The following is a 27,404-nucleotide window of genomic DNA, read 5'->3' as shown; positions in this document are numbered from 1 at the left end:
TGTTTTATATATGAATAATAAAGCCTTAATATCACTTCTGTTAAGTTCATTAGCAAGGCTTTCAGACAAACAGAAGTATGCAATTTAGCAAAGGCATCTTGGTCAGTGAGCCCTGGCTTCTTGGACATAATGTCTGAAACACTTGCTTAAAAATCTTTGCACTGGCTTGAGGCCAAACAAGGACCAAACCAGGGTTATCTCACCAGATGAATGGACAAAACTGTATGAGTCCCATTGTAGTCCACCTTAGCTGGTGCCCAATTGTTCTTTTCCGGCTGCCTAAACTGAGGCGGCAAACTGTGTTATGCTTAAACACGATATGTAAACAGCATTGTTATGTCAGTGGTGATGGGCTCTTTGTTGGAGATGACAGAAAAATCCCATTGTTTAGAGTTTTCCCAGACTCGGCGCTTAACACAAAGCCCTGAAAAGAGCAGGGTTGTTTAAACAATTGATAAAATATGTGCAGAGGTGGGTCTATCCCACTAGTAAGGAGCAGATCAGCGCACAGCACCAAATCCTGCCTTTATAAATTCAATATGTTGTTGAAATTTGCCCAAGTAAAATTCTCAATCCCTGTACGTGGAAAATTGAAGTGTCTGAAATCAAGCAGAAGATTGAAATGGTGTGTAATTCATCCAATTTAAAGCTGATACCAAAATTAATTTGGAATATCTTTGGAATTTCTTAATTATTTATCAAATATTGATGCTTTATCAAGAATGCATGAAAAATTATGATTTACAATCATGTGAGCATTCAGTGGTCTCTGTGCATTGTTCTGTCTTTTCCTGAAGGATAAATGCTTTAGACATGTATTCTGAAAACAATTTTAATGGAAAAGGCTGAACCTCAGTTTCTCTATTGTCATGATTACACAAATACCTCAGGAAAGACAGAGCAGTGGGAGTGCAAATCTGGGAGAACCTCGAGCAGCTCCCATCAAGATTGTCCTAATTTTTGTGAGACTTTCGTGACAGTCTGTGATATTTGTGTTCTGTGAATGGACACAAGTAGGTGATGCTTTGCTTCTAATTAACCCATTCCCACCGCATGTTGTGTCTTGCTCTGAAGTAGTACCCCTGTACCTTTGTGTTAATTCTTGCCTCTCAATGTCTAATGAATGGTTCTTGGTCCTGTAAGTGTGGTGGTGTTTGAGCTTTCTGCTATTGAAGTCTCAAGCAGCTGGGCAAGGAGTAAACTCTGGAAGCAATAAATTTGACAGACTACTCTAGAATATCACCCTTGTTTGGGATGATAATGATGAATTTTATTAAGTGCCTGCTGACATGTTTACCATTAGTATTTTAATTGGAAATAAAGCCCTTATATCAGTTCTGAACCAGACTCAGCGCGGTTTCTCAGAAACCACTACTGCTGTTTGCACTTCCAGCAAGTGTCATATGCCAGTTTGTGATCCATCCTCCCTTGTTAGTCACTGATGACTTAAAGGACTTCCTGAAACCATTTCATACACTTGCTATTATGAACTAACTGGACTTGATCACAGGCTCCTCCTATAAAATGATCACATTTCATGTCGATGACTGCTTAACCTGTAAGTCATCAAGCCAGAGTTAAGTTCCTCCTGAACCTGGCATCTCCTCTGTTTGGCATCCTTTATTTACAGAGTAATGCTACCCCAGGAAGGCTCAGTGCACTCACCAAAATACATATCTCCAACATGTAGTTCTGATTAAAGCCTTCAAGTCAGCAGTTTATAACTATCCCACTGGGACACAAGAGGAAGTGCTCAATTTTGAGCAAAAGTATGAGCTGGGCCAGGATTATTTATTCGTATGTTGGAGCTAGAAATGTTAGGTTTTTCTTCCTCTTGAAGGGTTTTCTTCTCCAGTAACATGTTTACATGCACGTCTACAAAGCAGAAACTGAATAACAAGTTTTTTCAAGAGGAACAAATCACCTGAAGGTCCTTCAGGTTTTAGGACCTCCTTGTGAAGGACAAAAACAAAGTCTTGATTTTTCTTAAGGCAGATGTCCATTGCATTTTCTACTTAAGCTCAGTGCCACCAGATTTATTCATCCAGTCTTGAGAATCTCAGATTGATCTTCTGCTAGGCACCAAAGGTCTGTTATCAGCATTGTCTGGAGTACTTTCAAGTATAAGCTTAAATTAGAGCAGGTATGAATGCAGGCCTGCCTTAGCTCAGAACTGGCTGGTTATGAGGAAGGTCCACTTTGCACGCAGTGTTGCTGCCATAGCAGAGTGCTGTGCCTGAGCCAATATCCTTTTCTGCATGGCTTGGAGACAGCACCTGGCGACCCAGCTTCTAGCCAACCCAGGTAGCAACCAGAGCAAACATCCACATCTGTTCAAGCAATCACAGCTTTACCCCATGGATTTCCAATGAGATGCTAGCTCCCAGTTGCCAAAATTGCTATCAAAAATGGCTTGCAAGTTCCTAGACCTCACAGAGTTATTATACAGTGTTTTGATGAGATTTGTTCTTGCTGGAGAGGCAGGGGTGGCCTTGAGATAAAAACAAGCACTTCCCAAGACTGTGATTCTAAATGACATTATTCGTTTAGGAAAGCCTTTCCTCTTTTTATTTCCTTTTTTTTTTTTTTTTTTAATTTTATTTCCAGCCTATGAAGAAGATAACAAAGGATGGTATGAACCCAGAAAACACTCTGATGTGTCACTGTGGATGCCAATCCCCATAGACACTCGCGATGTTATTAATTTTTAAAACAAACTTGCTGATTGAGGTTCTGACTGCCTTTAAATTGTCTCTACAAGGAGACTGTGTACTAATTAACCCACAGAAACAATCAATGATGTACCTTTTTCAAGTTTCAGGGTGATTAGAATATGAAAATGAAGAGCACAATGGTGCAGATGTTTTAAAATCACAGCAGACAGCAATTAGTGACATGGGAACCAGCTGCTTATCTCTCCAGATAAAGCCTCTTAATAGGGTATTACACTTGAGGAGCCATTACACAGATGGATCTGCGAATGATTTAAAGAGGGGGCGTTGTAGTATTAACTTTGATTTGCAAGCCAGATTCTTGACAAGCTGTATGTGTGTTACCTCCACAAAAAGGTGCGTTTGGAGCAGGGGAGTACCATCCTCTGTAAGCAATCAGATTTTTTTCAGGTGATGGGTTTCTCTAATTGCATATTTTATCATTATTATTATTTTTAGTTACATTAATTTTTATTTGGATTCTTTTTCTTGTTCTTACGTTACGAAGCTCTTGACTTGGTTGCTGGCATCTCCTACCGCTTTTTGCTTTGGGACTGGAAGCAGCATGTGGATTCAGAGAGAAGCTCCAGCGAGGGAATGGGGAGGCAGACTGAGACATCCAGTAGTTAAATGAAAAGAGTCCCTGAGGGATAGATTCTGCTGCTGGATATTGCTTGCAGAGTAGGGTGCCGCTCATCATGAGACTGATACGGTCTCAGCCTCTCAGTTGCAAGGGCTGCATGCCAGAATAAAACTGTTAAGAGGAGTAACCACCTCTGCAGGTGCAGGGTTGCACAGGTCTGGCAAAGCAGGTGTAAAAACACACAGTCCCACTTCCTCTGCTCTCTGGCGTGCGCTCTTCAGTTGCCAGTATATGGGATGGATCCTGCTCACAGGTCTACCTGCCACTGCGAAAGCTGAGGACTGAAATCATGAATTTGGCATTAAAATCGTATAATACTAATAAGAGGATTCAAACTTTATTTTTTTAGTCTAAAGTTTAGCATGTTCTGGATCACACTGCTCAAACTTATTTGCAGCTATGAAAACTATTAGCTTCTTTATGTGTATTTCATTTTCTTATAAGCAAAGACAGGATTATTAACCACTAAGCACATCCAGTAAACTGACTATTAAGAGAAATATTGACCAAGTCTGGTGAGATGTGATAAAATTGCACAGGTTAAGTTATGCTTCTACTTTTATTAAAGAAGGAGCAGACTCCCAGTGCAGAATAGCTAGTTACTGAAGAAAATCCCATTTAATGAAAGGGCAAACTACAAATAGAGGCAGGTGTTGAAGTTTGAAGTATTTTTAGGCTCTCATAAACCAAAAAGCAAATGAAAGTAAATATTGCCTTTTTCATGAAAAAGCCCACTATTCTTGATTCTGGTCTTGGCCATGCTGCCATAGGAACTCTGTTCAAATCAACAGCCCCGTGCCAAGACCTATGGAGCTGCAGTATATTGCACGCTTACTGTCAAATAAAGTACTGAATTTCTGTGAAACGCATCAAGATACAGGTTTTTGAAAAGCCTTGTTTGCTCTCACCTTACTGACAGCTCTGGAATCCTCCTCTAGCTCAGCAGAGACTTAGGTTAGCTGAGCTGGAGCTTGTTGGATTCTTAGGGTGGTGCTCACCTCCCAGGGAAAATGGAAGCTTAAACATTAGGACCAGTGCAATCAGACAGCAGCCCAGACGGATACACAGGGAATAAAATACACTTGACTGCATCACTTTCAAATTATTTAGTAGTGCTTTTAGGTAAACAGTCCCCACATGTCCATTGCAGCCAGTGAAATCCAACCTGCTGTAGCCAAATGATCTCTGATTGCTGTAGAAGAATTATTTTGGGGTGATATGGATGTGTCTGTCAAGGGAGAGAGAATAGTAAATGTTATGCTGAAAGAAGTTGTATGAGGAAACCCAGTGGGCTGTTATGTGCTTGGGTAAATAGATAGTTTGACATCCTGCCTAGGAAATGGTGTCCCCTGATCCTGCAGACTGGTCATTTTTTGAAGGCCTCTTGAAACTGGAATTCTTAATCTGTGTGACTAAATGGCTCCAGAGTTGGCACCTTTGATGACATGGGCATATCTTTCTTATGAATTGTAAGATAGATGTTGTGGTGGCCTGCAGTGCTGGAGTAATGACAAGGCTATCATTAGGGATATGTTGGAAGTTGCATCATCATTTTATAACGTGCAGGCCTAGGAAATGAGGCTGGAGGAGCCAGGCAATATATCAGCATTCATTGCTGATATATAGCTGGCCTCTCAGTTCTGAGCCCTTATTAACTGCCTTAAAATATAGATCAGAGATTATTGCTCCTTTTAAGCTAGAGGTGTCTCTGTGTGTGGTTGACTTGGAGGGACCAGGGTGCTGCCAGCTTGTGATGTATGTTTTCACTCACTACTGTAACCCCCTTTTTCTTTTTCTTTTTTTTTTTTTTTTCTTTTTAAATTTACAAATTAAATTTTTCAGGTTATTTACTTTCACAGCTCAGCATTTTGGAAATAATGTAGGTGGAAGGATTTCCTTTCATGGTAGCTGTAAGACCAGGATCTGCCAGAAACAGCCTGGTCCTGCCTCGGTGCAGGTCCTGGGGGCCAAGAGAGGCCTCAGCCCATCACTTCCAGGGTTTTTCTAAGTCACAAATCATGGTACCTCGGTATGATGATGTTTCATATGAGGCTTGGGTGAAGGGTCCACACCTCCATCCCATGGGGATGTCACTAGGGCATGGCCATCTCCCACATACCTCCTCGTACCCAGCTGACAGCACACCCAGCCTGGTGGCCTGGGGACAGGAGAATCCCCGGATGGCTGAGGTAAAATGAAGCTCAGGAGCTTTGTGATCAGTTTAAAAAAATAAAATAAAATAAAAGCAAACTATCAGACTTCAATACCGGTGCTGCAGATTTCCTTTTGACCCCTCCTCGGCTTCATCCCGAGGATGTGGACACAGGTGGGCTCCATTTTCTGAAGGAGGGCATCAGCAGTGTGGGTCATGGCTGCTACGCGCTGTGTGGTTCGCACACGTGAGGCCGCTGTGAGGAGGAGGAACATGAACTGATTCATTCCCTCGAGGGCTGTTTATGCTTTTGGCTCTTTTCTCAGGCTGAAGAAACCGGGTGTCACTAGCTCGCGACATCTGCAGATCCACCACAGCTGTGCGCTTTCATTTTCTCACTCCACAATTCCTGGAAATCTCTGCTTTCCCTGAGCATGGCTCATCCATGTGCATGACAGCTGAAGTATACACAGGATTTAAGAGTCCCTGATTACTTCTCAGACGATGGACCAGAACAGCTTCATGGCTGTTGCCTATTCCAGAAAAGCCACATGCCCATTTTTTATATGCACATGAAGGATAGCTCAACATCAATTTGCCAATAACATGTATGTTTACTAGTTGCTCAATAATGCACCATGGGCTTGGGGGTGTTTAGAGCTTTTCAAATACTTCTGAAGTTTCTCAGAACCAGGGACACCTCGTTTCCCAGCTCAAAACACTCTTACACTGGCAGCCTCCTTGCCCCAAAGCTTCTGTTGCAAACACCCCAAACAGGGATCTAATGTAACATTACCAATAGAAACTTAATTGTAACAGGGTGTTTGCAGAATCATGAGCCACTTAGTTGTTTTCTATTGTTATTTCCTTGGGTACACATTTATTTTAAGTCTTTCATCATTTCTATGGCATTACAGTTTGCTGAGAACAGTTGTTTGCAGTGCTAGGTGTACAAAATCAGGTGCACAGTTTGATCCAGAGCTTTACAAAAAAGCTTCTAAATGTACTAGGAGAAGACAAATGGCTAGAAGAGGTCAGTTAGTGTAAGTGAAAAAAATTTTTTTTTTTTTTCTGTCACAGTTTTCAAAAGCTAACAGCTGTAACAGACATGGTTTCTTTAGCTGAAGGAGGCTCACGAGGAAAAAAAAAAATAGACTTTCTTTTGCTCTGTTACAGTCTTCAGCATAATTCTGCCCTTACTGTAACCTCTGCGATTTGAAGAGCTGCTGTTGGGTTAGAAATTATATTGAAAATATCTCTTACGAAGATTGAAAATAGCAGATTATTAAAATGGAAAGAGAGTAATGCAAATCTTGAACCTGTCAAGTGTGCCTCACACACTTGATGCTATGCATATTATTTTAAGCACTAAGTTTGTGGGGATGACTTCTATGTGGAAATTTAAGCAAGTAAATCTTTGCAGATTCTGGCTTCATAGAGAAGTGGACCCATGGGTTTTCCTCTTGTTTGTTACAACTTCCGAGACAATTTTGCATTTTTTTATTTACAACAATGAGCTTAATTGCTGTTGTTGATCATCAAGTTCTGTAAGGGATTATTTTTCAGGGAAAAGGGATTCTCACCAGGAGGCTGAGTTACACCATTCATCCATTGAAAGGGAATATTTTACTTCTGTTTTAAATTAAAAATCAATAGAATATGTTTCCTTAGCAATTTAGCATTTATAGAAATATTTCCATTGTTTTTAGAGTGGGAAAACAAAACGAAACTTGTTTACAGAGCATGAATCTAAATGCAAATTTGGCTTGAGTATAAGAAGACTTCATAAAGGCTCTAACCCTTGAAAGGACATTGGTTAAGAAGAGTTGTCATTCACTATACAAAGAGCTGAAACCAGGGCTTATGAATGGACTGATAAGCTAAATGTTTCTATTTATTGTCTTTTACCTTCCAGGTTTATGACAGGCCACAAAAACATTCTGCTCTGCACTATGATCCAGGCCTCCAACAAGACTTCACCGGTGACACCTTAAAATCAAAGCACCAGCAGAAAAGTAGCAACCAGCACCATCTTGACTGGTCAACGAGCTCCGATACTGGACCTGCTTCTCAGAGTTGCTTTATCAACACAGAACCCAGTCGAGAAGCAGTTAGTGCCACCAAGGTCCCCACTCCGGAGCCAGGAGTTTCCTTCAGCAAATCCCAAGCAAAGAAGTCCTGTGCCAGCAGCACATGGGGGCAGCTGTCCACCAGTAGTAAAGAGCTTGCCATTTGCAGTGCAGTCCCATCACCCAACAACATCAGTGTGGCTGCCCAGCCAAGCGGTGCCTCTGAGTGCAATGGGATTTTGCCTCTCGGTGATCAAGATGGAGGTATGCAGCTGGAGGCCCCCGATCAGCTCATCGGGAGTACAAAGAAGAAGTCCAGCAAAAAGGACTTGATAAGTCAAACCATCCAAACCGCAGACATCGAATGGGTGAAGAGTGCTCAGAAAGCATTTGACAGCAAATCCCATGACAGCATGGAAGGGAAAAAGGAGTCTTACTCGATGGACAGTGTGTTGGATACGTCACCCTCTAAGCAGAATCCCACTTCTGTTAGCAGTTGTGAAAGTGACACCAGTCACGTACGAATTACTATCCCAATAAAGTCTCCGACAACAGATACTTCTGGCCACAAAAGGAAAAAAAGGCAATCCACAAAATCTTCCATAGAGAAAACTATCCAGGAGAAAAGCCTGCCTTCTGGACTTGCTATGAGCAGTGAAGTAGCAAATAGGACTAGCTCTCAGTCAGAGGGGAGTAAAAAAGATCTTCGAGCCACAAAGCCAGGGAAGGTGATTGAAAATGAATCCTCCTTAGCAGCTATCGACAGTGGTGTGCTCACTGACAAAGCATCCCCCAACAGTGCCACCAGACTCAGAAAATCTGTAGCTGTGACATCCACTCTCCTACCCACTGACCTTCCAACAGCTGGCAAATTATCTGAGGTCCAGCACCCCAAACATGCAGCTAAGCGACGATGGACCTGCAGCAAACCTAAATCTATCCTTCAGGAGACCTCCATGACAACATCTGAGAAGCTGATGGTGGAGCCTCCTTCAGCGTATCCCATCACACCATCCAGCCCTCTGTATACCAATACAGACAGTCTTACTGTGATCACACCTGTCAAGAAAAAAAGAGGACGACCAAAGAAACAACCTTTGCTCACTGTTGAAACCATTCATGAGGGAACCTCCACCAGCCCAGTGAGTCCAATCAATCGTGAATTTCCAGGAACAAAGAAAAGGAAGAGGAGACGGAATCTAGCCAAGTTGGCCCAGATGGTCCCAGGAGAGGACAAGTCCATCAGTGAACTCAAGTTTCACAAAAAGGTCGGGAAGCTTGGGGTCTTGGATAAGAAGACCATCAAGACCATTAATAAAATGAAGACCCTCAAGAGGAAGAATATTCTCAATCAGATCTTGTCCTCCTGCTCCAGCAGCATAGCTCTGAAAGCAAAAGTCCAGCCACCATCTAGTGCTGGGCCAACCACCATTGATGCCAGGCTAGGGAAGCAGATCAATGTCAGCAAGAGGGGGACTATATACATCGGTAAAAAACGGGGCAGAAAGCCAAGAGCAGAACTGCAGCCTCAGACAGAAGAACCTAAGACAGCCATCAAGCACTCAAGGCCTGTTTCCAGCCAGCCAGAAAACCCAGCAGTGCCTTCCAACCTGCAGTCACTTGTGGCATCGTCACCAGCAGCTATTCATCCGCTTTCGACACAGTTAGTGGGGACTAACGGCAACCTTAGCCCTGCAAGCACTGAAACAAATTTTTCAGAGTTAAAAACTATGCCAAATCTTCAACCTATCAGTGCTCTTCCTACAAAAACTCAGAAAGGAATGCACAGTGGAACTTGGAAGCTGTCTCCACCCAGGTTAATGGCTAATTCACCTTCACACCTCTGTGAAATAGGTTCTCTGAAAGAAGTCACGCTGTCACCGGTGAGCGAATCTCACAGTGAGGAAACCATACCGAGCGACAGTGGGATAGGTACAGACAACAACAGCACTTCTGACCAAGCCGAAAAAAGCTCAGAATCCCGCCGGAGATACTCCTTTGATTTCTGCACCCTGGACAATCCAGAGGCTATCCCATCTGACACCAGCACAAAGAACAGGCATGGTCACCGGCAGAAACATCTCATTGTGGATAACTTCCTCTCTCATGAGAGTATTAAAAAGCCAAAGCACAAGAGGAAAAGGAAAAGCCTGCAGAACAGAGATGACCTCCAGTTTCTGGCAGACCTTGAGGAACTCATCAATAAGTTTCAAGTGTTCAGGATTTCCCATAGAAGTTACACATTTTATCATGAAAATCCATATCCCAGCATCTTCAGGATTAATTTTGATCACTACTACCCTGTGCCATATATCCAGTATGACCCATTGCTCTATCTTCGCAGGACTTCTGACATGAAGTCTAAGAAGAAGCGTGGTAGACCTGCCAAAACCAATGACACCATGACAAAGGTGCCTTTTTTACAAGGGTTCGGTTACCCTATTCCCAGTGGGAGTTACTATGCACCCTATGGAATGCCTTACACATCAATGCCTATGATGAATCTTGGTTACTACGGTCAGTATCCAGCTCCTTTGTACCTGTCTCACACGCTCGGAGCGGCTTCCCCATTTATGAGACCTACCGTGCCCCCACCCCAATTCCATGCAAGCTCTCATATGAAGATGTCCACCACTGCCAAGCATAAAGCGAAACACGGAGTGCACCTACAAACACCTGTGGGAATGGGCCTTGGAGACATGCAGTCCTCCCTGGCTCCTCCAAAGGTTGGAGGAACAAGTCTGTCAAGTGGCCGACTTCACAAAAGGAAACACAAACATAAGCACAAGCATAAAGATGAGCGGATACTGGGGACACATGAAGATCTCAGTGGTCTCTTTGCTAGCAAGTCCACTGGCTTCTCCAGCCATGCAATCAGCGAAAGGCTAAGTGGCTCAGATAAAGACCTGTCTTTGCTCAACGAGAAAAGCAAGCATAAGGAGAAGCAGAAGCACCAGCATTGTGAAACTGGACACAAAGGCTCAAAGAGTAACTTTGAAGTGGATACGCTGTCTACGTTATCACTTTCTGATGCCCAGCAGTGGACACAGAGTAAAGATAAAAGTGACTCAAGCAATGATCCTATTGACTCTTGCACAAAGAGATACTCTGGTAATACTGAGAGTAATGGAAGGTCAGAGACCCTGGACATGTTTGGTGAAATGAATTCCTCGAGTGAGAAACGGGACAACGATGGAAGTGGGAATAAAAGAAGAAGCTTTGAAGGGTTTGGAACTTACAGGGAAAAGGACATTCAGCCCTTTAGGACAAATAGGAAAGATAGAAGTACTTATGATTCCTCAGCTTCTTCAGGTAAACTTTTTTTTTTTTTATCTTACTGCATTTAAATTTTAATGTTGAACAAAGAGTGACTTGACATTTACAGAAAATATGTTTACCAGTCAATAACTTATCTGTTTGTTTGTAATTGACCCCCATTCTGCATCCAAACTTTGGAGGAGATTGACAAGAAATTTGGCAACACATTAAGCCAAAACCTTTGAAAGTCTTTGAGCTGTTACCCAGCATTTTTATAAATGTTTGTCCTGCCTTTGCCTATTTCTTATAGCTTTTTGCGCTTCCTCCAAAAATCTCACCATTGCATTCTGTAGTAGCATCAATTATAGTACCTGTTGTCAAGGCAGGCATCTTATTGGTGTCTAATGTTGTGGGGTGGTAGTTGTTGCCCAGCCTTTGGGAGAACAGCCATGGTAGTCAGCAGAGAGTCTCTGTTCTGGCCCACAAAGTGTACAAAAGCCATTTGTTGACGGGATGGACCAGACACGTGGGAAGTTGTGGTGTTGGGTCAGCATCCCATGACTGTTGTGGGATACTGCTGATCCAGAGGGACCCATCATGGTGATAGCTGGGCTGAATATATGGAGACCCTGGGTACAATCCTAGTGTAAATCTGTCACTTCCAGTCGGCAGGTGTCATGTAAAGTAATTATCCTGAGCATTGAATGACTGTGGGAAGGGACTGATGTCATGGAAACAGTAAACCCTAGCTGATCAACTGAAGAGTTTCAGGACTCATGACTTGGAAATACAAGCTGAGTAGATGAGGAGGAAGGAAGCTCCTTTCAGCTGCTAGGGACATCTGTTCCTCTCCTGCAGAGGGGGGAAAAAAAAAAAAAAAAAAAAAGAAAAACCAGGAATCTGATTCTTGTCTGAGAGGCTGAATTGTACTTTACGATAGGGAGCTGCTTTCGTGATGACACAGAAGCAGGTGTTTTGCTGCAATGTATATGAATTTAACTTGGGAGCAAGCCCAGAGCTCCTGCACCGTCAGATATTTATCACAAAGCAGATTTCACACTTGGTTCTGGAAAAGGGTGAGCTTTACTGAACCAACCAGTGGTGGATGAGATTCTGATGTGCTAAAAAAGAGCTTCCAAGAAATGTAATTCATAGTCTCCAAAGTGTAAAGAGAATCCACTGAGAACACAGAGGGAGCAGAAAATATGTATAACCTGCCAATGTAAGGCTCTTAAGTTTTTTATTGACTTGTAACTGATTGAGATCCAAAGACTGTTCATGCTTAAGCCACCTAGATGTTTTAATTTCCTTCACTGAGACCAGGATCTGGACTATAGCAATGAAAAGCAGTCTGAAATGAGAGCTTATCCCATGAAAATATTCCCATTCATAGTATCATATCATATCAGACCAATTGTGATACCCATAAATATTTGAAAAGAGACTGAATTCAGTCACTTGTTATATCAGGGTTGCTACATGCCTGACAAAGAACAAAATTATTTTCCACTGAGTGCTGCGGTGGCTATTGCATCAAGGAAGTTGTATCCTAGCAGATAAGGGTTAAAAGTCTTCCAAATTTTTAACAAGGTTATTTCTCAGTGTTTTAGTGGATGTTACTGATTTCACAGTTTAATAACAGTTGGATTTGTAGCCTTTTTGATTTCTGAACAGAAGATGTTTGCTAAACTTGTACTTTCCAATTTAATGTTTTTCACTTAGGCGTAGCAAATTGTCAAGAGAAAATTCTCAGAACTGCCGAACCCAAATGAGTTTCCAAAGTAGGGGCATGATCCCCACCAAGCTGACTTGGAAATATAATTGATAAAGAAGAAGTTCATTTCATGTTATTTTCCTTCAGATTTTTGTCCATGACAATAAAAACATAAGATGGAGTGGTAGAACTTACAGTAGTAGCTCCATCAGATTTGCTGTTTAAACTTTTAAAACTAGTTCTCATTTAAACTAAAATTATTGTTTTTATTTATCTTTACTTTTCATGATTACAACTGCACATCGTTCCCCATGACCTAATCCATCAAGTCGTAGGTTATGAACTGGTTTCTTCATTGTCAAGCTATTATTTAGATGGAAAAATCGTCAGCAGTTAGCTAAGCAGAGTCAGTTAACCAGAGCCATACCTTGCACTACAAAGGAAAATACTAAAACTAATCAGCTCTGCCAAGGAAGACCTGGAGCCAAGACCACTCATTAAAGCCTAGGAACATCTGTCTGCTTATGACTGTCTAAGATCTCAATGTAGCTTTTCTTCCTCTCTGTCTTTGACCTTCAGTGGGGTTCCCAACAGAGTTCCGTACTTGAGTCTAGTCATAACTATTAACTGGTTCCCACTGAGGAGGGATTAAACTTTTCCATTATAACCTTGACCTTCTTTCTCCTAGTTCACCTTGCATTTCCCTGAGGTGGCTAAACAGTGAGTGACTAATTATAAAAATAAAAGGTAAATGGAAAAACAACCCTATGACAACATATAGCTCTGTCCCAGGAGGCAATTTCCATAGACTGATTTCTCTTGCCATTCGGTATTTGTCATCTTTCACAATATAAAAATAATATGTAACAGAGATAAGAGGAGACATCCTGAATATTCAGATGAAAGCTGGAAATAGATTTATATCACAATTTCAGTGTTATCTTTACTGCATGGGCATTTTGGCATGCTCAGTAATGCCATTTGCAACTTCATTGTATGTTGCTGGAGATGAAATATGGAATGAAAACCACCCACGCTCAGTAGAGATATCTGTGATAAAAGTGATGGGAGAACCATTTAGTGCTCATTGGCATTCAGGCGCTGCAGTTTGTTTCAGTGTAGTGTGTTGGTGCAGGTGCCATTGTATTGTTGTTATTATTATTATTATCTGTGTTGTAACAGCACTTAGCCATGTCTGAAAAGTTCAGTATTCCATGTAGTGGTCACACATATGGTAGAAAACAGTCCTGTCATACAACCTGAAGGCCTGTGTATGCTTTTACAATCCCGAAAGATTAGGATGTCAAAGGAAGAGTCGTCTGTCTTACTTTCTGGAGGAGCTGCTCGCAGTCCTGGCATGAGAGTGAAGGGTCCCATTGAGGGATTTCCGCCAGTCACCATAGTTGGCCACAGCAAACGTCCGTTACTTGTACTGCACCAGCTTGGGCTATCATTGGCCATTCATTAGTGGAGACCTTGTGAGCTTTGGCTGATTTAACATCTCTTGGGACCTCTTGGTGTTAATGCATATGTTAATGCATATGGCTATTGTCCCAGTGCACTGCCTGTTTCTGCACCATTGTTTGGGAGAAACTGGAGTCCTTTCCACAAACGCTAATTAATAACCTTTTCCATCTTCATTCTCATCCACGCCCCGTGACCTGTTGCTACCTGCTGCAGTTTTCTGAAATTGCTATTTTTGTAAGATTCTTTGTGCTCACCTAATCCTCCTGCATTTAGACAGACTAATTAATCAAAACTAATTAAACCCTGCTTTCCTGTTTGGTTGATGCAGAAGACTACTCCAGTGGCATTAATTTGGACTATAGGCAAGGATATAGCAACAACTCTTTGAGATCCTGCCTTCCCACAGTCATATTGTCGCTTGGGCACATCCTAAACTAAACTTTCAAGTTGTGTGCACCAAGCATTGACTCAGTTGACTCCCTCCTTCCACTCCCTGAAGCCCAAGGTGCATCTCACACATTTGCAAAATGTTGTTGGGGCACCTCTGGCACTCCGTGACCTGAGGAACTGTGCGCAGCTGGATGGCTGATCCTTTCATCTGCTCTCCAGCAGTTACTAAAGCCCCAGGTGGGGGACCCAGGGAGACACCACAGATGGGGAGACTGAAAGCAGATTTTAAAAAAGAAAGCTGTGTTTTAAGAAAGCTGTATTTTAAAGAGGTCCTCATAGCAAACTCCACATCTCCTTGTCATGTGTCTGCCTGCTACGCTTTCATACATGATGCTGAAGAAGAGACTTGTATTTCTGATGAGCAGTCTCGGTGTCATAGCTTGTGCCTTGGAAAAAGCAAGCATGGGTACCTCTCCCCTATTTCTTTAGGTGGGCAAATGAGGAAAAGCACATTTAACATTTTAAGGTGCACAGATAAGATGGCCATTGATGTATATGACCTGTCTGATTGTGTCCTAGTTACCATCCCTGCAGGCCAGGATGTAGCTGGGGATGAAGCAGAGGTCAAAAGTTACTATATTCAGGATAGCATGTCTGCTTTTCTTTGTAGTAAGACAAATCAAGGTCTATGCTACTTTATGCTCACAGTATTTTTGCCTCTTTTTTAAAAAAAAGCTATGATTATACTAGCAAAGATTAACTTGCTTGCATATTGGGCATCATGTCTCAAAGATCAGCTAATAAGTACATGGTTTTCATCTGATGTAGCACAAACACCATGCACAGTAAATTTACAGGAATATGAAGTTAATCATATGCAGCTATTAGGAAGGTAGTAATCATTAGTCTCCAGGTGCTGGACAGTTAGCGTGACAAACATGCTTTACAAAGTAATGCTTAATTTACCTAGAAGCCACACACACACCTTCCTACCTCAACGTCCAGCACTGCTACAAGCTGAATTTCTTCTGATTTGAACTTTCCTCCTTAGCTAGTCTCTATGGTGCTGGTTTAACTCTGAAGGGATCAGTATCAGCTTTAGATGGATGATGGGAATCACACAGTGAGTAGTGTTTGGCCCTATGATTTGAGTGGGAGAAGAGGGGCTATGTCATGCATGTGTACATATGCAAGTCACACTTATTAAATACACGACCGTATGTTGTATTTGTTTAAAGTTATTTTCCAGTGTCTTTGTCTTAAAAGTTCCCCTGTTCCTGTTCAAAAGCCTGACATTGGGTGATTAAACCTTCCAAAGAGGGAGTAGGAGGAATACTGGAGGAAGGGAGGAGAAGTGACAATCAAATGAAATGAACAGCATTCATCTGATGTCACTACAAACACACAGATAAGTAACTGTGCTCTGCCGAGGAGTGTCATTTATCCAGATGAGATTTCTTCCCTGACAAAACTCCCCTCCATGGCTCAGTTTCCTGCTGGAATGGGCTGCTGCCACACAGCACTGAATAAATCTCTGGTTCATCCTCTCTCAGAAGTCAAATGCATTAGTGTGATTTAAAACAGGACTTGCTATGAGCAAACACAAACATGGTGAAATATTGGCAAAGCCACCATGAGTTTTGTTTTGGTTTGAGGGGGGTGGTGTTTAGGGTTTTTTTTTACGAAACAACATATGCAGTTCTGGACTATTATCATGAAGTATTAATCAGCCACAGTTTTACACTGAGGAAGGATCTGTATTTCAGTAGTGGAAAAGCATATTTGTTCTCCTGAATTTATATGGAAGATGCGGGCAAATAGGGTTAGCCAACTGCCTTATTAATCAAACTTTGCTGATTTTTGTATAATAATACTTTCCAAAAATATTTTTTTATTATTATTATTATTTAGCTCCAGAATCACAATGAACCCATTATTTCAGTAATAGGGCAAACAGTGGTCCAACACTGTATTTGATGAACAATTTCTCATCTGATCAGCTTGGAGACATAAAATGAATGTCAATACTGGCTGGGTCTTGCATATGTACTCATGGATGGACCTTTATGTACTGGAACAAGGGAGGAGAAGTGACGATCAGGTGTTGAATCAAGTTTGTTAGGTGTCGATTCAAACATGTATAAAAAACCTTGCTTTCTTCAGTAGTGGCTTTTGAGTCAGTGGGACGTAGGTGTCATAGGGCGTTGTGTGCACAGATGCAGAGGCAGGCTCATGTGTGGTCCAGGGTTTGGAGACACATCTTCCATACCATAGTTTCCTCATGTGACTGCAGAAAAGTGTCTTAAGTTGCCGTAAACCTCAGTGTCTGGGAAATGGGAATAAAAGCAGTTCAGTTTCCTGCTGTACAGAGCCACGGTGAGGTCTGATACACAGCGATGCCCAGCGAAAGCAGCGTGGGAGCAGTGGCAGTGCTTGAAGCAGATGGGAGAAGAGCCAGTCATGAACTTCACTCACTGACGACCTATGGAGTATTAGTCACCCTCCCTTTCCCCAGCTCTGCCTCTGCTGTGGTTTCCTTGGGCACCCCAGCCTCCTGCAATAGCTTCAAGCAGCTGCAAAAGTTTTCCAGTCCCAGTGTCAGTGGGAGGGGGGGGGGGGGGGGGGGGGGGGGGCGGTTGTGCCCTCCCCCTGTGTCCTGTGGTGAGGGACAGGCACTGTACAGTTACAGAGTGAGTGTTTGTACCATCTGGCCCATAAAAGTTAGCATTGGAGCTTTACAAAATACTATTGTTTGTAAATACAATTACATTCATCAAAACAGCTGTTTGGGCCCCTGGATGCTTAGGAGTAGAACCAAAACTACCGAAATGAACTCCTAAAGCATTATCCACCCCCCTTAGGATAAACATCCTTCTAATTTTCCACTAAGTCTTCTAGCAGTCCTGGGAAGAGGAGACCAAACTAGCATGACTGTTGCTCCATTCATCCCACAGCCCTTCCTAGAGGAATGGGATGTTGAGGGAAAACAAAAAGATGAGGAAAGCAAGTAAAAGCATTCCTTGAAAGTGTTTTGACCAAGACATTTGAAATACAGTGAGTTTTGTTGTTGTTTTAATGCTACTGCTTGCTTACTATGTTGCTTCCAATATTTGCACTGACCAAGGAGAGAAGAAACAAGAGGGAAGCTGGAGTGGGAGAGGGAGATGGAGTATTTACCACCCAAACAATCTTTTATTTCCTCTCTTAATGATTGTATGTTTATTGTGCTGCCTGAGGCTCAGTACAAAGTCTTTTGGACCGGTGATGAATTAATCAAATTAAATGCTGTGACCCTTTTGCTTTTTGGGAGTGTTACAAGCCTCCCAGCACCCTGCCTAATTTCTGCCTCTTACTTTGCTCTCTGTCCAACAGTCAAGCAGTTCTTCCTTCACAACTTGGCAGCTCACAGCTATTTATCTTCACTCTTTCTGGCCAATGCCAGAATGTCTTTTTTGAAGTTTTTATTTAGACCACTGCTGGTTTATGAAGTTGTGCAGATTCCACGTTGGGTGTGCAGCAGCTTCACATCAGACACAATTGGCTTGTGCTGGGCTCTTGGCTTTAAAAGGCAATAAAGAATCATGGCTGGATTCTCATCTCGGCCTGGCATAAATCAAGCATCTCCCCATTGAAATCAGTGAGGTTGACTTCTAGAGTGAATTATCTGTTGAGGCAAAAAGAGTGTGGGGCTGGGAAGTCCCATCCGTGGCTTCAGTAGAGGTGCAGTGGTGTCATTGTGACTGTGATCTGCCAGGTGCCTAAAACAGCCTTGGTTCAGAATTTGTAGAGATTTTCTTAGCTTGGAGGAAGAGGGTTGGTTAAGATTTTGACAGTGTGCAGCCTGGATGCTTGTGTAAGTGCAGTTACTAAGATTTAGAAGGAAAAGTGTGTTCATAGCTCTGGACTACATGCAATATAATTTCTTGCTCAAAGACACTGATAATCTAAGTACAAGGCAAGAGGTCTGTTCAAGATGGACGGAGGAAGCAAAACAAAACAATGGCTGTATCTTCACTAATAACCTGCTGGTCAGTGTGACTCAAAGCTGGGCATGTGAAAAGCTGAGCTCAAGATTCCTGCTGGTGAGTGGGACTGTAATGCACTCAGGACAACCTGCCTCCAACCCTCCTCAACTGCAAAAGTAAGTGAGAGCTGGGGTCTGTGACCTCCATATCATGATCTGAGGCAGCTTCTCCATTCCCACTGCCTACCAAGTGTTCTGTAGTCATGTACCACAGCAAAAGAAAGCTGGAAAAGCATTGTCCCAGCTGTCTTATTCTGCCTGATTGCAATAGTGATTCTAAATAACAAAAGAAGTAAGAATGACCTGTTTTAAGGTCTGAGGCAAGGGCTTTGACTGCCCATGGAGGAGTTTTTACACAATCTCAATGACTTGAAAAGACCCAAGGACTCGTAACAGGAGTTGTTAGTGATTTGTCATGGAAAATATGCAGTTGGGCATGGATCCCCATAGGCTTTTGCAGCAGCACAGAGTCTGACAGAGCTTTCCCATGAAGTGGTGCTGATTTCAGGAGGCTTCAGCAGTATGTGTGATGCAGAGTTAACTGTCAAGCAAGGGCAGGACTAGATGGCTCAGAGGTATTTGCTAATGAGCTACCAAGCCATGGGTCACTGGTTGAAATTTAATCTGTGAGAACAGTGACAGAAAATCAAATCAAAGTGCTGACGTCAGGGTGATGCTGGAGCACGAGCAAAAACATTGCTGGTACCTTATGCAGCACACACAGGCATCTTAAATAATCTGGGAACAAACTGTGAGGTACTGGTCTGGTTGATCCCAATTATGAGATATTGTTCAGACAATCTGTATTATACCTATCAGTAACTCACTTGTCTTAGTGTGTTTGTGAACGATATCAGCATGTCTCTTCACAGAATCTGACCCAAACTCAGCATTATATAGCACTAGAAACAGAGTTGTGGAGACACCTAGGCAGAGTTTGATCACTAGTGTCATGGAATGTGAATTGGCAATGTATAACAAAGCTCAGTTTTTTGCATTTCAGGAGATGGATTTTTTTGCTGTTAGGCCCCATATCCAAGCCAGTACTGATGGCTTTCCCATTACTAAGGCCACATTGCTGAGTCTATAAAACCAGCTCTTATTGTTTTCACAGTTACCAGAGGGAAGGTTGGTGACAAAAAGGTCAAGGGCACCAGATGGCCTCAGCAATGGTAGTGTTACTGCGTATGGGGGTCAGCATGTTGGTGCAGGCTTGCTCATGCTGATGTTCCTCACCCCACAGACATGTTTGTTGTCCTTTTCACTGATCTTTAGGACCAACTCAGTAGTCCTTCCTCTGATCCTACGCAGCCGGGCTGAGGGTACGAAGTCTCTCCAGATGGCACAGAGCTGCCGTTTCAGCCGTGTGTCTTTGGCCTTCTTTGCCTTCAGTGTAGGCAGGGAATAGAGCAGTAGTCAGCATTGTTTCCTGTGCCAGCTATGATTAGTTGGCATAAAGAGCACTTAAGTAAGTTGACACAGCCTTTGAGTTGCTTGGCTTGCTTTAAAAATAAGAGAAAAAATCCCTAGACTACTCCAAGTTCTCTTTGCTGTTTGAAGTCTAGTCTGCACCAGTAAAACCTTGGTCTTATCCCAGAATTGGGACATGGTCAGTTGCAGAATGTTCGTCAATCTGATGTTTATTTATTTTCTATTTAAAAAACCCCACAACTCTGGGAAAGCAACAAGTTAAAAAAATAGTTAAACTCCAGATTCATGCAGATTTCCTGTTTTGCTTCTTAACAAAACCTCAAAACCACTTTGAACGAGTTTCCCACCTCAGCTGAGGGTGGAGTTGTGTATGCCCCACACGTGGCTTCCAGAAGTGCACCCAAGGACAATAGCACATCTCCTTTGGCATTGCGGGGCCAAATTTACTGCTAGCAGGGCAGTCAATACGTGCGCCTGTGCATGACTGCCCAAAAGAGCTTCTGACTCAGCCAAAGTACATTGGAAAACTTTAACTTTTCTATTTCCAATAGAACAGAATGAATGGTAGAGATGTGGCAGACAGAAACTGGAGGCATTTGATAAAGGGATACCTCTCCAAGATGCTAGGCAGATATTGGCTGTTGTCAGTATGCTGGGCAATCTGTCGTAATTTCATTGGTTTGATCTAGTGAGACTAGTCAGTAAATAAAACAAGCAGAGAAATCTATTGCACTGAAATTAATGGCTGTTGCCTGATCTCTTAAATGAATTTACTGCAATCTGAAGCAATGCATGCATTTTGCAAACCCAGCATTCTTTGGCTCCTAAACTGCTTCATGACATTACTTCAGGCAGTAAGGAAGATCTTACTTGTGATATAGTGTGCTGTGGTAGATAGTAAAGTAGCTAGATGCCTGGGAACTCTGGATGGAGCTATGGCATTTGGGCGTGTATTTCTAACTAACAATAAGCAGTGCTTAACATTTCCTCCCACACTAGAAGCATACCCATTAAAAGTTTAGCCAAGTCAGCTGTGCAAGTACTTGCATAAAAGGACAAACTGCTAAAACACTAATAGGAGTCACTCTTATGTTAAAGACTGGGTAGAGCAGGATGCATTAACCCAAATTCTCCTTCTCTACTGCTAATCAGGAGAGAGTCTTGCTGAGATCAAAGAAACCCCTAGCAGGTAAAAATGGTAATAAATCAGGCTCAATCCTAGGTTCAGGACTCCTGAGTCTTTTTCTTGGCTCTGTTTCTGAGATGCTTCATACTTTGAGGAAGTCAGTGAATATGTTTTAGACCATCCATGAGTCAATTTAAGTCCCTGTGAAAATGAACAGGATGTGTCTAAGTCCCAGTGAATGGCTTAATCCATTTCATCTGAAGAAGGACCTACATCCCAGAGAAACTGAGTGTGTATATAAATCTGGACAGTGAGTGTTGGACTTAAGAATAACTTAAGCACATAAGCATATGGTTTCTCATGTGTTCAGTGATTGACAGCTCCTGGCAGTCCATCATGACTCATAAGGGGGTGAGAAGCTGATAATATCTCCCCAGGTGCTGAAAAGGGCTCAATTCATTAAATCAAAGCCTGACCAAACCCACCAGTTTTTGGTTCCATTGAGCTGGCATGGAACATCTCAGCAAGAGACATTTTGGGCATGTTTATACTGTTTTTATTAAGGGCCAAACCAGAAAGAGAGTCTATGCCTCTGAACTGCCTGTTTCAGGCTGGCTTGTGTTCACACAGATGAGATCTGGGAGCACCTGGAGTGAACAGACCAATTCATGCTCCTCAGCACTTGATGCTGATCTACACTGGGCAACATCTCCCTGTAACCATGGGGTACAATTATAGGCATTTCTGTTTTGGTTTATTTGTTCATTTGTTTGTTTTCTAATACAGATGCCAAAATAGGGGCTTTTCTGCAGTCATCTGCTTTCTGTGTGCTCTGGGAAGTGACAGGAAGAATACTGGGGTTTGGGGACTTCAGGCTAGCATTGCAATATTGCACCAGGTAAAGAGCCAAAGTTGGGTGGTGCATGTCCACACTGTGCCTGGAGCAGAGCCTAGAGCACACTGTCATCTTGTCCATGCCCAGATTTCCTCTTGAACAGAACAAATGGCTCCTTAATGACCAGCTAACAAGTGCAGACTGTGGAGGACCTGGATACCAGGTTACTGGAGAAGGACAAGTCAGTCCTTGGACTAGGAAACATCCAGGCATTCTTAAATGCCAGCTAAGCCTGGGGCACAAGAGAGCTCCTGTTCCCTGACCTAACCTGATTCATGCCAATAATCTGATAGAGGTCTAAAATAGAAGATTTACAAACAAAAGACCTCCCCTTCCACTGGGCTGAAACTCTCTAGCTTCTGCATCTTACACTTGTGGCTGTTGAGCAGTCAACCTTCAGCAGGAGGAGGTAATGCCTCCACTCCAGCCTTACCTGTAGCCTAGTACAGTCCAGGCAGGTAGAAATGCTGTGTTCAGACCCCCTCAGGCTGGACATCCTATTTCTCTTCTTTTCTGTTTTCTGGATAGGTGCTCAAACCTTTAATATCTCGTGCTTCCTCCTCTTACTTATCCCACAACACAGGTGCTTGCCCTTCAGAGGGGAATTTGCATTTTGATTCCCACGTAAGTAGAATTGCATGCTGTTGAGCCTTAAATTATACACTATCCAGCCACACTCATGAGAATAATACTTCCTAGTGCCTACGCCTGAGTGGCTGCGTGCAACCACACTAAATCATCCCATGAAGGACCCGCAGCTCACTGTTCAGTTGATGGAGAAATGTGTGAACATTGCTTGGGTGCTACTTCAGAGACATCCGTCTCTGTGTTGCTTGTATAGTTCGCATAGGCACCTGCCTTAAGTGATCTGAATCATTCTGCTGGAGACAAGCACCTATTTTTTTTTGATGTTGCAACGAATAAATTGAGTGCCTAAAGCAGGCAGTCTCAATCTAGCCTTCAGGGTCTCCACGTTTACTGACTGATATAATAATATAAGAGTCCTTGCCCAACTCAAAGAGCTGTTGCAAGATTTTAATTAATTAATACTGGCAAGGCTTTGAAATGTTGGAAATGAAATGAGGTCTATAAATGAAGTGTATTATTATGACTTGACGGCACTTTCTACTTCATTTTCACATAATACCTGAGCACAGAGCAGGGCAGCTGCATCCTCTGATTCATCATGAATCACAAAGAAGCCTGCTTAAAATGCGAATAGTATTGATATATTTACACTGGTTAAAATTTTCCAGGGAAGAGACATTACTTCTCACGCCAAGAACACTGGTCAAAGTGCTGGCAACTCCCCCCGTTTTTTTCCTCTCAGTATTACCCCATCTATACTGGAGTCCTCAGTCACTCAGATCTCAGTGTTTAAGGAAGATGTGCCAGAAGGTACCTGAAGGTGTGAGAGTCCTACTAGGATTTGTAGAAGACCTAATTACTCCCCAGTGACTGTGTCAGGTAGCACTAATTCTCATCCTGAACACTGTAGTCCCCCAGGTAGCTTTTGGTCTTCCCTTTCTCTAGTATGATTGATGCTAATTATAGCCATGCAGTTTCAACGGTGGGCAAGGCACCCAAGAGAAGTTGGTATCCCTGAAGTTCTTCCTGTGCTTAGCACCAGATTAGCACACAAAACTCCTTGGACTAAGTCCCTTGGTAGGTCACACCGTTTCATCAAATCACAAAGTATCTCATTAGGTTCCTAGTCAGGTTTAATTTTCTCTATATGTAAATTCTTAATGAAGAATGCTATAAACTTACTCGCTAAGCACTTTGCCTCCACTGCTATGTGAAACACAGGCAAATGCTACAAAGTAAAGACAGGAGAGAAGAGAGCATCTGCCACTAAACAGTATAACTCCAGGTGTTGCCACTAAACACCCAAAGGATGCTGCCATTCAGCTAACCACCAGGAAGAGATGGCCTCAGGAGAAGGTGAATGGATGCCTATCCAGATGACTGGTGTGGTCCTCTGCACGAGGGGCAGCTCTTTTCATGTGCATAGCATGGTACTTGCAGCTTCTGTTGCTCCTGGCATTGCCACCTGGCCCTCATGTATTGTCCTGGTAGTGTTCAGTCCACTAAGTTGGACAGAGCAAATTACTATTCTGTTTTGAAAGTTGCCACAGAAGAACACTATTTTTTCCAACCCATTGCTATAACTAAAAAGCATCATCCTGTCTGTTATTATCATTCTTATGTGTTGCACCCTCATCAAAGACAATCTACGTTTGCCTCCAGAGGCAATTCCTAATTCAGACAACGACGTATTTCGAAGACCAAGTAAAGTTTTACCAATATAAACTGTCCAGTGGTCAATGGAGTCTCACATAAACTGGCCGCTTTGAGTCAAGTGCACGCAGAGTGAATGTCACAAGAGTGTGTCTCTTGATGAGATTTGACAAGCCAGTGGAGTTTGTGCTCTTTTTACATATGCTATTAGGTGTTAAATATTCTACCTAATTTGTACGTGATGCTTTTCAGTAGTAAATCCCAGACTGGTTTTACGAGAGAGGTCAGCATCTTTACCCTCATTTCACGGGTGTATAAATCAAGGTGCAGAGAGGTCTAATGCCAGAAGGTCTGTGTCAGAGCAAGAAATAGCTAATTGCAACAGACTTAAATGTATCACTGTGCATGAGTGTCAATAATTCTTGTTGCAGCATCAACCACAAAGTTATGCAGAAATACCAAAGACAGAAATAGAGCAGTACTGACCTGTTCTCTACAGATAGAGATGTGCTCTCCAGAGATTTTTTTCCCCCCAGAACTGGTAAATGACATAAAGAAGATCAGGTGCCATTTCTCCACCTGGTGACTATGCCCAGAGGCAACAGAAGTCATTTTTAGGATATAGTTTCCCTCCTATTTACATCAAACTAGTAGCAGTGCTTATTTTAACACAATTGCTAAGTGACTTTATTTTTAGAACTTGTCAGCATAGTATCATTTTATAATTCCTGCCTTGTTTAAAACAAGTAAAGACATTTCAAAGGGAACATGAAATTCACTGGAAGAATTATTGCTGGCTCACAAATATATATTGATAGACTAAGAAATCAATGATCTCTTTCCCATAACAAGATATGCTCCAACTCTATAAAGCATCCCTAATATTTTACCCAAATCACAAGTTGGGTTACCTTTCAGTAAGAACTTTATAGATTTTCCAGCTCTTAAGGGGTTCCTTAGGGAGTCTTATTTCATCCAAATGACATTGTTCTCTTGATGACTATCACAATCCTGTAGGAAAACTTGCCAATGGGGTATAATCATGGCTTAAAAGGTCCTAGAAAATAATACAAAACTGAATAGGAAGGAAAAAAAAAAAAAAAAAAGAGTAAGAGGAGAAAATAAAAGGAGGAATAAGATGAAGTTTATGAAATTCACACAAGTAAGAAGAATCCACTTGCCATGAAGACTGATCAGCCACATGTATTTCTATAAGCATGTGTCAACTTGATGTACTACACTTCTGTGTTTTATTCAATTACCACAATTCAGAATAACATAATAATTGCTGTACTGCATCTACCTCAACCGGTATCCCACCCAAAGAATATGGAAGAGGAGGCATGTAGGGGAAGAAAATGGCACGATGTGTCTGTGGAAGGCATCTCTTCCTCCTTCCTCTGATTAACACATTGACAGTTGTTCTTGTGAATCACTTTTTAAATCCCTTTTTCTCTCCCAGCATAACAGTAAATAGTCTTAGGATCTACACTTTAGTAACTCATGAGGCGTTTTTGTCTTTATAAAACTTTTGATAAACGCCACAGGAAGTGAGAGTTGAAATGTGACCATACTGTTAGGAACAAAACCATTAAAGATGAGAGCCCTTACGGAAACCAGTTCCAGAGTAATAGCAATAATTCATAAAATATGAGGCTCAGCAGAGAGAAACTGTGGGCAGGGCTAAGATTTCAGTAGGAACACATCCTAATGTATACTAAGTAGGACCTAAAGAAAGATACCTTTACATTGCTTGAATGGCTTCAGCCCTGGGTGTTGCCAAAGATGTAGTTTACAAAAAAAATCTATCTACTCATTAATGTGCAGCTACCTCTAAGGAGGAGAGTGACAGTTTTGTAGTGGTGTGCTGAAATCCTACACACATTTTAGGGACTTGAAGGGTGTGACTAGCATTACAACAGCTACCTCGAATTGCCCTAAATGTGTTTTTTTGCTTCCCAAATTTTTGTTGTTTTAACTAGGAATATATACAATACATTAAAGGCAACTTTAAAGAAATGTATTTTCCAGACTGATTGCCAAGAAATCCAGAACTGTCTAACAATGTGCAACCTATGAGAGCATTTTTCAGCAATAAATGATATTTTTCAGGCTGCAGAATGACATTGTTTCATCCCTTGGGATTTCATGTGCTTTTAAATTTTTTCTGGCAGGGATCTTTTATTGCACAATGATGATATATTTATTTTGACTTTTAATTTGCAGTCTTAGAATAGGCCTTTGGTGGCTAAGAGAAGTCATGACAATGAAAAAGATTCCTCTCCAAGAAACAATATTCCATTTTTAGCCGTAACATCTGGACAAATTTTGAATAATTTCTTGAGGGTCTATCATGAACATATTTATGGATCACCTACTGAAGACACCCATTAAGCAAGTTTTGTTAGTTTAGGAGGCCTGAAGAAATCATGTTGGACAATCAAGTGATGGCAATGTTGTTGCATAATTATGAAAGACCAGATCTTCATCTTCTTAAATTTCTCCACTCAACATTTATATAGATTAAGACCCCATCCCCTTAGCTATACTACAAAGGATACTACCAGGTTTGAATGAATGGAGTAATAGCTCACCATCTACCCCACTTGATTTTCACTTGTCATTTGATTTTTTTCAGCAGAGGTACACTACACACTTTCAGTGTACGTTTAGTCTCCTCTGAATTAGTGATTTGTTGAGTTTAAAAGGAGGAGAAACCAGGAGATGTCTACATGTAACAGTACAATTTTTCATGAGAATTTTTTGATGTCACAAGTACAATGTGTACCCACAGAGCTTTACACATCCTAATAAATGACCAGTTGACACCGTGCCTTTAATTGTCCTCAACTGGAAGCAAAAACGCTGTCTGTGAGCCAAAGTTGATTAACGTTATTGGTTGATGAATTTTCTTTTTTAAAAAAAAGGAGCCAAGGAGGAGCCACAAGAGCTCTGAACTTTCACAAGGACTGCCTCTGCTTAAGGGGAATTTTGATTTTTCCTGCTGTTTTGTTTGTTTAAAAAAAAATGGTGATGTCTAATCTTCAGGAACGTACCTCATCATCCAACCCACAAACTGTTGGCAAAATAATAAACCTACACAGAATGTACTGTTAGATTCTTTTTTCTTTTTTTTTTTTTTTTTTTTTTTTACCTCTTCCTTTCAGAGGTATAAATCACAGCTTTTTGCTTTGGCAAATTAAAGTATAGGCTTTGCACTCTATAGTTGGCACTGATTCTTCTGGCCAAATGTTTCATGCTGCTTCCAAAGAAACTGTGGACA

General features: G+C 41.9%; 1 protein-coding gene across 3 annotated transcripts in view; it reads left to right on the top strand.

Moving 5' to 3' along the window:
* SETBP1 (SET binding protein 1) overlaps nt 1-27,404 on the top strand; it is a 258,208-nt gene that overhangs the window by 172,888 nt on the left and 57,916 nt on the right. For all 3 annotated transcript variants that reach the window (XM_042804726.1, XM_042804725.1, XM_042804724.1), the window contains one exon: nt 7,422-10,887. In XM_042804726.1, the coding sequence (XP_042660660.1) occupies nt 7,422-10,887 (3,466 nt within the window). The remainder of the gene's footprint in view (nt 1-7,421; nt 10,888-27,404) is intronic.

Source organism: Tyto alba, unplaced genomic scaffold (genome assembly GCF_018691265.1).
Source record: "Tyto alba isolate M040663 unplaced genomic scaffold, T.alba_DEE_v4.0 Super-Scaffold_42, whole genome shotgun sequence".
NCBI classification, from domain to species: Eukaryota; Metazoa; Chordata; class Aves; order Strigiformes; family Tytonidae; genus Tyto; species Tyto alba.
This window is presented reverse-complemented; position numbering and strand designations above follow the sequence as displayed.